At 41.9% G+C, this 12,558-nt stretch overlaps 1 protein-coding gene across 2 annotated transcripts in view; it reads left to right on the top strand.

Moving 5' to 3' along the window:
• Positions 1-10,120, top strand: part of adss2 (adenylosuccinate synthase 2) — an 81,192-nt gene extending 71,072 nt beyond the window's left edge. For both annotated transcript variants that reach the window (XM_060925647.1, XM_060925649.1), the window contains exons 12-13: positions 1,702-1,851; positions 2,023-10,120. In XM_060925647.1, the coding sequence (XP_060781630.1) occupies positions 1,702-1,851; positions 2,023-2,075 (203 nt within the window). In that variant the 3' untranslated portion in view covers positions 2,076-10,120. The remainder of the gene's footprint in view (positions 1-1,701; positions 1,852-2,022) is intronic.
• The last annotated feature ends 2,438 nt before the right edge of the window (positions 10,121-12,558 follow it).

Below are 12,558 nucleotides of genomic sequence, written 5' to 3'. Positions count from 1 at the left end.
TCTGCCCTTGATTATTAACAAACTTATACTTTGGCAATTTCATCAAGGTGTGCTTGCTTTCTGAAATCAACTTCCCTCACAATTTTTATCCCCCACTGGCCGAAAGGCCTGAAGGGGAATTATGTCGTGGCAATGTCCATTCGTCCGTTCTGGGAAGGGTACTCACCTTCTGAAATCAACTCCTCTCACAGTTTTTGGAGGAATTTCACGAAACTTGACAGGATTCTTTGTAATGTCAGTAATACGCATATTGCAATTTTGTTCAATTCAATCACATTTTACCAGAGTTATGGCCAAGTTGCCAGCGGGGGATATTGTGCTCTCAGAGCACTCTTGTTTAAGTTGAAACATACAGGGATATCATGTCCTGAAGAGAATGAATCACTCACTCACTATCCGTTTTTACGTCCTTTATCCTCAGTGCAGAGGGTTGGACGGCGCATGGTTCGTCAGAGTTCTCCAACGCCTTCTATCTTGGGTGTCAGTTGAACTTAGACCAAGCCCTTTAAGGTCACTTTCCACACACTCCCTCCATGACTTCTGTGGCCTCCCTTTCCTTCTGTTGCCATCAACATTGAAATTGCAAACGCGATTTATTATTGAACTGCTCCTTTGCACATGGCCATACCAACGGAGTCTCTGCTACTGGAGTGTAGACTTTAGATCTTTAAGCCCAAGCTTCTCTCTTAGGACGGCAGTTCTTGTTCTGTCGTCAGGTCTTATGTGGCAAAGCCAACGCAACATGGCCCTCTCATTTCTTTCGAGTCTCTTGATATCGCTATCCTTCACCGGCCAGCACTCGCTACCATACAGCATAGCTCCTCTTATGCAGGTGTTATACACCTTCCCACGGGTTGACAGAGACAGGCTCCTACTGGACAGGACTGGGAGTAGCTCTCTAAACTTGCCCCATGCACATCTTGTTCTAAGGATAGTAGCAGCCTCACAGCCACCACCAGGCGTAAGGGTATCCCCAAGGTAACAGAACGAGTCTACAACTTCAAGCCTTTGGTTGCCAATGACCACATGGTCACATGGTCTGGTGTCGATTGGACGGGCTATTCCGCAACACCTACTACATCTAAAGGCAGAGTCAGTGGTCAGCCTTCCCTTGAAGCCACTACACCTCTTGTGGATCCAGTGGGAACAGCCTGAGCAGAATATAGAGTTGCTGCCTACACCACTGCAACAAACACCACACGGGTGCTTTCCAGAGTCCTTGAGAGGGTTTAGGTTTGGACCACAGCACATAACCTTAGTTTTGTCCATGTTCACCTGTAAGCCTTTTGACTCTAGCCCAGCTTTCCAACGATGGAACTTTTCCATCATTCCATCAAATGATTGATTTTACTGAGTATTCTTATTAACTACTTATTATCTTATGAAATTTGAACTCGCTGTTTCCCACCAATAGGGGGAATGCTTTTCTCTTGTACCCCCCTGGAGCCCAGGTACAATAATTACAGTTACAATAATTCTTACTCATTTCTATCAGTAGTACTAATAATTGTGGAGGTCACTTAATATTCTTAAACATTCACACCCTCAAAAAACCCAGTGGATTCCTTTTTCTTCACAATATGATGCTCTCGGTCAAATAATGTATGTAATGTTGCATTCTATAATGTTGTTGCTTATGATATGGTTTTGTCAAAATGTACTGGAAGTACACCGATGCCTAAAAAGACTTAATTTTGGCAGCAAATCAGGAGGTGCTACATAAGGTTGAGGTCCAGTATGAGACTTTGCCTGGCTGGAACAGCAACACCTCCGCTGCAAGGACCTTTGAGGAGCTTCCTGAAAATGCACAGAAATACGTTCGCTTCATAGAGGAGTATCTTAAGGTGCCTGGTAAGGGATTTTGCTCCTCTAATTTCAGTCATTAGAATTTTGATAACCATTGTTCATTGTTATTAATGGTTTGATTACTTTTTATTATTTGTCCTTAATTGCAAAGTGGGAAACATTTTTAGTGCTAGGTACAACACAAACATTTTCTAACTGTTTCCTTATCTGGGCCAGTGAAATGGATCGGTGTTGGCAAGTCAAGAGAGTCAATGATCCAGCTGTTTTAAGGGGCTGTTTGGCTGTGTGGTACTATCCAAGGCCTCTGACTCAGCAGTGTTCTGGGCCAATCAGTGGGTTTACCCATTGGAGTCGGAGAAAGGATCCAGCCTCTCACCTCTCCACTCTCTCTGCGGTTTCTCATAAAAAACCAACATGGATTCTTTCTTCTTCACTGTATGATTCTGTACTCAAGAACAATCTCATAATTTTCATAACTTTCTTTGGAGGTCACTGTAGGATACCATAGTGGGTGGAAAGTCCTTTAGTCTTTAGGGAACAAACTCTAACCCCTCATGAGCACCTGCTGATCATTTTCACGTAGGATTTCTGAAATGGACCTTTATCTGTTCTTATGGGTCTCCTGTGTCTTTTGTTTTGTGTCTAATTTGTTTTTAGTGAGCATTTAGAGCAACATCACGTCGTTCAGTTGAACATGTATGCAGACTGAGTGGTTAATATAGATTCAGAACCTAAATGTAGGCCCTGATTTATACAAGTATAATTAATTTATTTCTAGATAATGTCTCAAGGAGGCAAAACAACTAACTTTGATTAGTTGTAACACAGGTTTGATCTTTATTCAGCATTGGATTAAGAGAATCTAAGACTTTTATATGATTGGGCCACTGGACATTTGGCAGTATTTTAGTTTGACCTCAATTTTGATTCCCCTATTGGAGTATCTTTGACATGGATATAGCCCTTTTCCATTACTCCCATTTAGGTTCCAATGTAAATTACACACTTTTTGTTTAAAGAGTTTGTCATTGTTCACATATAGTTGACAGAGTATACGTCCTATTTGTCTCTGCACTGATGTGTACGTCCTGCCCACATCTCTCATATGAAATTAGCCTATACAGACACACACACGAGGGTAAGTCAAAAAGTTCTAAGACGAATGAAAAAAAATCTTTATTTATGAAAATAACAAAGCTATTTCTCTACATATGCTCCATTTAAGTCTAAACACTTCTGCAAGCGATGTTTCCATCAGGGAAATACACCACTCATATTTTTCATACCAACTACATCCGGGACATTGAGTAACACATTTTCCAATATCATCCTTCATGAGGAAATCGATGAAGTGTTTTGATTAACTTGCGTGCTTTTTGTTTGTGAATGTGTCTATATAATAAAAAGAACATCACACGTTGGCTAGAAAATATAAAGTTTATCTTCTCATGTTGAAAAACTTGTATTTTTCATTCGGAATATCACGGATCTGAGTGACCTGTTTTCTGACATCACTCGTGATGATCTCGATGATGTCACTCCCAGTGTTTTCTCGCTAACTGGACGCACGTTGTCAAAATGGTGAACCGGTTCAAATTTAAAATTCTTTTAATTAACTGGCGTATTTTTTGTCAATGTGTCCATATAATATAAAGAGCATTACATGGTGGCGCAAAGATATGAAGTTTATCTTTTCGTGTTGAAAAATATCTCATTCGTGATGTATACATTCACCACTCGAAAATAAACTTCATATCTTCTATATATAATATAGGATATTACACAATGGTGCGAAGATGAGTGGTGGGGGGAAAAAAAAACATATATATCACAGCCGAGTGAAGCGATAATACACACAAAGATGTTTAGTAGTAATGAATGATAATTTCTCACTTTCAAGTATGTTTATTAAAAGGTGTGATATTGACCTTTACCCATTTGTGGAAAGTGTAAGCATGGAAATGTAAACCTATTTACTCATTTCTAACTTTAAACTTAGTGTTGCACATTTCTACCACAACACAGACAGGTTTGTCAGTTACTTGACATTTATCAAGCCAAATTCATTCATGACTTGAATGTATTTTTAATATTTGAGAGACACTTGGTTCAACTCTCAGGATTTTCTGTACATTTTAATTCTAATCTGTAGATTGTTGACTTGTTTGCTTGTCTCTTGTCTCTTTTTTTGGAGGTTGAGTAAATATTTAACAAATTGTGCCATTATTCTTCACTCTACAAACTATATGCTTTTTTCTGTTTGTTTGTTTATTTATTTTTGCTTTTGCCAAAATGTAGCAATACTGCAAAGCATAACTCTTAATCAGCCCGTGATTTTTAGATTTGAATTCAATTTGGCCGCACATCTTTTTGAGTACCATGAGTAGTAAAGATTTTCGAAAAGAGACTCTCCTGGTCAGTATTTTAACTGATTTTATGTGTTCAGGCACCATGTAGTAGTGTTCTGCAAAACGGCAGGTTAGTTTAAGATGGTGGAGACTAAAAGAATTTTGCATAACACTTCCTATGTAACCTTTTTTATAATGCAGTAAATGTATTCTTAGTTTATGCCACAATTCATTATTATGTGTGGAATAGGACATTGCAGCTGCTCAAAAATATTAACTTGCTTCTGAAAACTGCAAAAGCATTATCTGGCTGGGAGTCCAGGAGAGCAGAATTGGCCCAGCTCTGTGGTTGGGTGTACAACATGTTCGAGATGCATTTGCATTCTATTATGGATACAAGCTTTCAGGAAGTGTTACTGAATTGCTGGCGTGCCTCTCTCTCTCTCACACACAAATCTGTTCTAACTTATTGGGCTGCATTTAAAAATATTCATGGCACTGAATGTTTCATCATTTTTTGCTGTTCATCCCAGTAAGATTACAGGTGCTCACTGTTGATTTATCCCTTTAAATTAACTTTAATTCACTGTAATTTAAATCTGTAGGTGCACGTTTCTTGGTCTCATTATGAATCTAGAAATAATAGCTCCTATTGTAGCTTTCTCTTTCTCTGTCATTTGTTTATATGCTCTGATACACATCCTTCACACTGCCTTCATCAGTGAAGTGTGTGCCTTGACTAGAAGCTCTTTAAAGTCAGAAAAAGGTACAAAAATATGTGAATGGTTAAAAATTGAAATCTACAAATTCAGAGTATTTACAAATAAAATATTTTCATACACTCATACATTTTATATACAATGATTTAAATCCTCTTACACTCTTTGGATGCTTGTAATGGATCCCTGTTTACCTTAACAGCAAGTGTTTGGTTTGTTTTTTGTTTGTTTGTTTGTTTTTTTAAATGTGGCTTAGGGCATTAATAATAATAAAAAAAATCACTTACCAACTGTGTGCATGATCTAGGCTTTAAATCTCTCGATTCATATTTTTCCTTGCTCTTTTCATGAATTGGAAATAGAAAGCCCTGTTCTCCTGTCTCTAGTATAGTCCTTGGCTGATAAAGAAATTTCCCTTTTTGTATTGTTCCTTAATATTTCTTGCTTATTCTGATCATTAGCTAATGTGAGAAAGACGGACCTGTCAACACACATCTCCTTGCTTAGTTTTAAAACAATTACACTCTGTCAATGACTGCATGTTTGCACAACCATACACTGACCTCGCTCTCTTTTTTTTTTTTTTTTTTAAATGATTTCTCTTGAATTTTCTACTGTATTGCTACTGTTTGGTTGATCTTTAATATATGTATATACAGAGCTGTATACTATCGGTCTTATTGTCTGTGGAGGGGGTGGTGCTATATGCTTAGCTGTAGAAGATGGTGGACACCAGTAGGGGTGTACGTTTTACTGGTCTGATTTATACAATACAGATCCAAATCTTTGTAGTGAAACCAACATTAAACTTTCACAAAAGACAATAACAAAAATATCAGTCAATAAATATTTAAGAAATTATTGAGTCTTTGAGCATTAAGATAACAATGCATAATGTAATTATGCAGGATATGACCAAAATTTTGTGGACACCTGACCATCGCACCCATCCGTGGGCCTTCTCCAAATTTCTGCCACAAAGTTGGAAGTCTACGGTTGTCTCGAATGTCTTGGTACTTGGTAACATTATGATTTCACTGGAAGTAAGGGACTCCGACATGTTCCATCAGCCTGATGATGCCCCTGTACACAAAGCAAGGTCTGTGAAGACATTTCCCAGAACTGGAGTGGAAGAGCTCAGGTTACCTGCATAAGAGCCCTGACCTCAACCCCACTGAACACACATGGGATGAACTGGAATGCTGACTCTGTAGCAGGCCTCCTAACCCAACATCAGTGCTTAACGTCACTTGTTACTCGTGTAATTGTCGCTTTATGAGTACCAGATAACTGTCACTGAAATTGTGAATCACCTGAAAACCTTCTTGTGCATGAATGCTGAGACCTTGAACAAAGTCAAAGTCTCAAAGTAACCATATGATGTAGTATTTGATATTAATACCATTTGTCATACTGCCAGCATTCCCTGGAGGGTACTCTTGAGTTCCTGTTCTGAATGACAAGGAGTCCTGGTGGTTATCCGGTGTTCATATTTTTACACACACACATGTACATACAGTATATTTTCTAACTGCCAGGGGTAGTACAGACTTTCTGGAGCACCATGCCTCTCATTAATACAGATAAGGAAACGCTCATTGTGGTGTGGCATGTCGCACAGATGGGGCTGGTCATCCAGACCATCTGTAGGCCCAGGTGATGTCCACCACCCAGTTGACCAGTCACTGTTTAGACAGTTTGTCTGTGCCATCAATGGTAAATTATCAACTGACCTGATCGAATCAACACTATCCAATCTAAATACTACTGTAGTTTGTGTGCATACAAGGCCTATGTGCTACAAGCTGTTGCATTCAGGAGTGCATCTGGAACAGCTGGTTCAGTTCTGAACCTGGTATTCACTCTGAGAGGCCAGGTGCCAGTAAGTTGGACAAGAGTGCCAATTATTTCTCTCAATTTGAGACAATAGATTTGATGATTGAATAATTGTTGTCCAGTCCAAATAGTACTGTAGTTTCTGCCTTTTGAGCATAAAAGACCTGCATACTAAGCAATCTTGCATTCAGGACTGTCTCTTGGACAAATTGATTGGAATCCCCAACATGCTCTTTACTCCAAGGGGACAGGTGTACATAACCTGACCAAAGGTGCCAAATCTTTCTGTACATTTGGGCCCGTTTGGGTTTTGGGCATTGCTGTCTTGGCTTGTTTGAATCCTGAAATACCCCTTTTCCACAAAAGCAGTTCCAGGGCTGGTTCACAACTCGTTCAACTTGCGAGCCAGCTGAGAACCACTTTGCTTTTCCATAGCTCGCGGTGCTAAGGGAAGCCACGTCATTACGTCGCTGTATACGTCAGTTACGTCGCTACGTTTGCATAAACCTTGGCGCGAATATCGAAGCAAAAACAACACAGAAGAAGCAGCAGCAACAATAACAACAATAATAAAGGATGACTTTGCGTTTGTACAGCTGCTGCTTCTCGTCGCTTAAAAATGGCGATCTTTCACGGTCTTTTTGTTGTTAGTCTTAACAACTCTGTCTCCCCCGCTGACGTAAGTGGTTCTTTCCTCTAGCCCAGCAGAGAGTTGGTGCTAGCCTGGAACCGGTTTTTCTGGCCCCAGAGTCAGTTCTTTGTCAGTGGAAACAGAAAACCCGGTTCCAAACTAAGCACTGGCCCTGAACCAGCCCTGGAACTGCTTTGGTGGAAAAGGGGCAAAAGTGGTGCAACTCTGATAATTTACTCTGCTGCTTTTGCTGGTCATTAGTCATTGCTGAGCCTGAAAAAAGTGTAGTGATGGTACCACATAGTGGTCCAGAAGGCTGCAGAGGCTGCTGAAATGAGATGAAGCACTCAGGGAGGCCCCACTCTATGGAGTTATGGGAAAATGAAAGGAGGCACAATTCTAACCCCTTAGCACAATTGTTAGCAGAGTCTAGCTAACTGTGCAAGATCAGTGTTGGAGAGAACAGTATTGAGAGAGAACCACTCAACTGTGCTAAGGGCATGTATTCACAGGCCTGTAGGTCACCACCAGACAGTGGGCAATGTGAAAAATCAAAGTGTTGATAAAAGAAACATTGAAAAGTAAGTAAGTGGCGAGGGCTGTTGTCAGGAAATCCAAGGAGTCGGATGCAATTGCAGTGTTTAATGGAATAAGCAACTAAATACAAAATCAGACTGGAAAAGAACCATAGATTAAGGCAAAGCCCAAAACTCAACATGACAATGGTGCAAATAGAACCTAACAGTAAATACAATATTTGTTGTATGCTGTATAACCAAGGAGGGAAAACGCAGAACCTAAATATAGTAACTATCAGAGGAACACAAAACAGGTGTGCACGAATGCAGGAAGTGAGGCAGACAACCATCTCATCTCATTATCTCTAGCCGCTTTATCCTGTTCTACAGGGTCGCAGGCAAGCTGGAGCCTATCCCAGCTGACTACAGGCGAAAGGCGGGGTACACCCTGGACAAGTCGCCAGGTCATCACAGGGTGGACACAGAGACAACCATTCACACTTGTGGCCAATTTAGAGTCACCAGTTAACCTAACCTGCATGTCTTTGGACTGTGGGGGAAACTGGAGCACCTGGAGGAAACCCACGGGGAGAACACGCAAACTCCGCACAGAAAGGCCCTCGCCGGCCACGGGGCTTGAACCTGGACCTTCTTGCTGTGAGGCGACAGCATTAACCACTACACCACCGTGCTGCCCAAAGAAGAAATGTAAAAGAAAAAAATTTGAGTAAGGGTGCCCTTTGGTGGTCTAGGGAGGAACTGTCTATGGTGGATGTGACATTCCTCCCCCCAAAAAAGTGCAGCTGCTGAAGTGGCCAAACTTAGGAGTGCCTGGACACCTGGGGAGAGCAGTGACCATGATGAGGCCAGAGGCTGAGTGACCGTGACGGCAAAGGAAGGACAGCCTTTGACGAACAGGGGCGGTGCAACATCCTCAGCTGAACGGAGGGAGTGAGTGTTGTCCTCAGCCAAGTCAATAGACAGGGTGGGTAGGTGAAGTCATCAGGTGCGTAGGGAGGCGGAGTGAAGCCATCAGCCGAGCCAGGATTCGTGTTTGCTTGTTTTGTTTTATCTGTAACCGCTTATCCCATGCGGGGTCACGGGGGGCAAGCAGGAGCCTCCCCCAGCTGACCATGGGTGAGAAGCAGGCTACACCCTGGACAAGTTGCCAGCTCAGCGCATGGCTGACACACACAGAGACACAAACAACCATTCACACTAACAGTCAATTTAGAGCCACCAATTAACCTAACCTGCATATCTTTGGACTATGGGAGGAAACCCGCACAGGGAGAACATGCAAAGTCCACACAGAAAGGCCCTCGTAGGCCGCTGGGTACGAACCCAGAACCTTCTTGCTGTGAGGCGACAGTGCTAACCACTACACTACCGTGCCGCCAGATTTGTGTTCAATGTCTTTAGCCTCGGTGTATATAAACTTTTGGCTTCAATTGCAGCAGAAAGTGCAAGAAAAAGTATTAATTCCACTCACACAGCCAGAAAGATGAAAGAAGACCAAATGAGTCTTTGACCAGCTTTGGAGAACAGACAACTTGTAGCTCTGACTGCACTTACAAGCTGTTACACAGGAACAGTAGCTCTAAGGTGCATATGAGGTCCTATGTGTGTACAAGTTCAGAAGAAGAAAGGAAAAGATGGCCATATTGAAACAATTTATATCAGATACTCATCTCATCTCATTATCTCTAGCTGCTTTATCCTTCTACAGGGTTGCAGGCAAGCTGGAGCCTATCCCAGCTGACTATGGGCGAAAGGCGGGGTACACCCTGGACAAGTCGCCAGGTCATCACAGGGCTGACACATAGACACAGACAACCATTCACACTCACACCTACGCTCAATTTAGAGTCACCAGTTAACCTAACCTGCATGTCTTTGGACTGTGGGGGAAACCAGAGCACCTGGAGGAAACCCATGCGGACACGGGGAGAACATGCAAACTCCACACAGAAAGGCCCTCGCCGGCCCCGGGGCTCGAACCCAGGACCTTCTTGCTGTGAGGCGACAGCGCTAACCACTACACCACCGTGCCGCCATATCAGATACTACATCAGTTAATTAATCACATTACTGAAGGTCTCAGCATGTTTGTACAGGAAGGTATCTGAATGATTCTCACTGGAGGTGTGAAACAGAGTCTGGTGCATAATCGTGTTTACACTTGGGGAGAACTGAAGTATGCCATCAACGCAATGTCTGTTGTCTATTAAATATTGACTATTAAATGTGATGCTTTCTCCAGGATATGAGTTTCCATTACATATGATTAATCAGGTCCACTGTGTGCTCTGCAGGAATAAATACACTAAATGACACTGCCTGGCCAAAAACAAAACACTTGCACACTAATATTTCAGTGCACCACTTTTATCTTTGATGCCACAGCGAATGCACATCGTAATTATTTCAACAACTTTATGCAATGTCACAACATTTATTTCTGTCCAGAGTTGCATTAGTTTTTCGCTGAGCTCGTCTTGATAGGAGAGTCAAACCACTCTGTAAAGTCTCCTCCAGCACATCTCAAAGACTTTCAATGGGGTTAGGGTCAGGACTCTGTGGTGGCCAATTCAGGTGTGAAAATGGTTCCTCGTGCTCCCTGAACCAATCTCACTATCTGAGCCCTAATTTTATGCCCATGCCATCAGGGAAGGAAAAGCCCATTGATGTGATAACCTGGTCATTCAGTCCATTCAGGTTCAGCTGACTTCATTTTATTGCCACAACGTTGCTGAGCCTTGACCTGACCAATTGAAGCAACCCCAGATCATAACACTGCCTCCAGAGGCTTTACAGTGGCCACTGTGCATGATGGGTGTATCGATTCATGCGATTCGTTTCTTACCCTGATACACCTATCACTCAGGAATAGGGAAACTCCAGACTTACTAAACCACATGACCTTTTTCCATTGCTCCAAAGTCCAATCTTTATGCTCCCTAGCACACTGAAGCCTTTTCTCCTGATTAACCTTACTCACTGTTCAGTCTCAATCCTGTGAGTTCTCATCGCATTGTACATGTAGAAATGCTCTTACTTTCACTATTAAACATAGTTGTGAGTTCTTCTGTGGTGTTTTTTTTTCTGACCACATTTCTTCCACAAAGTCGAAGAAACTATCCTTCCAGGTTTGAATAAAATGTTGGACCCACTTCCAGTAATATTAGCAGTCTCCCTGGTTGTTTGTTTGTTTCTTTGCTTGATGCAGGCCAATAATTTGACCCTTCTGAAACAGAGTAACATCTTTTCCACAACCACAGGATGCATCTTTCAATATGATTAAGAAATGAGAAGCTACTCACTGCATCAGTCAGGGTCAAAAGAATTATTGCCAGCTGAAACATAGTAATGCTTTTAGGCATTTGCTTTTCTTCCTGATACCGTAGACAGTGTAGACTGAAGGTGTCGATTGCTCATTCAGTCATGTATGTACTCTGTGTGTGTGTGTGTGTATATATATATATATATATATATATATATATATATATATATATATATATATATATATATATATACACACCAAGCTAAGATCCTGTGGGACTTCCAGATACAGACGGACAAACTGGTAATGGCTAACCAACTGGACATGGTACTGACGTACAAATGGGAGAACAAGGCTGTGGTGATAGATGTGGCAATATCAAGTGACAAGAACATCAGGAAAAAGGAACTTGAGAAGCTCAAGAAGTATCAAGGGCTAAAAGAAGAGCCAGAAACAACATGGAAGATGAAGACAACAATGGTCCCCGTGGTGATAGGAGCCCTCGGTGTAGTGACCACTAAACTGGGAGAGTGGCTCCAACAGATCCCAGGAACAACATCCGAGATCTCTGTCCAGAAAAGTGCAGTCCTAGGAACAGCTAAGATACTATACAGGACTCTCAAACTCCCAGGCCTCTGGTAGAGGACCCGAGCTTGAGGGGAAAAAAGTACCACCTGAAGGAGGGGTGAGTGGGGAATTAAAAAATATATATATATAATTTATTATGGGCGGCACGGTGGTGTAGTGGTTAGCGCTGTCGCCTCACAGCAAGAAGGTCCGGGTTCGAGCCCCGTGGCCGGCGAGGGCCTTTCTGTGCAGAGTTTGCATGTTGTCCGCGTGGGTTTCCTCCGGGTGCTCCGGTTTCCCCCACAGTCCAAAGACATGCCGGTTAGGTTAACTGGTGACTCTAAATTGAGCGTAGGTGTGAATGTGAGTGTGAATGGTTGTCTGTGTCTGTGTCAGCCCTGTGATGACCTGGCGACTTGTCCAGGGTGTACCCCGCCTTTCGCCCGTAGTCAGCTGGGATAGGCTCCAGCTTGCCTGCGACCCTGTAGAAGGATAAAGCGACTAGAGATAATGAGATGAGATAATTTATTATTATTATTATTATTATTATTATTGGCTAGTCAGTGTACAAGTTTAATTTACAAAAAGAAAATTAAAAAAGGAGCACCAAGGGTGCATTGTTCCTCATGATTCTAAATACATTTAAGAGTGGTTTCATGAACGGCAAGAAAAAGCCAAACGTTTTACATGGCCTCTCAATCACCAGACCTAACGATAACTGGACTTTCTGAATTTGGGAAATTCTCGGGAACAGTGTGTGTGGTCAAATATGCTCAAGATGATTATTAATAATTATAATTATTCTATCCACATTCACTGGATATGAGCAATTGTGTGCTCTGATTGGCTA

The sequence above is a fragment of the Neoarius graeffei genome, chromosome 7 (assembly GCF_027579695.1).
Source record: "Neoarius graeffei isolate fNeoGra1 chromosome 7, fNeoGra1.pri, whole genome shotgun sequence".
NCBI lineage: Eukaryota > Metazoa > Chordata > Actinopteri > Siluriformes > Ariidae > Neoarius > Neoarius graeffei.
This window is presented reverse-complemented; position numbering and strand designations above follow the sequence as displayed.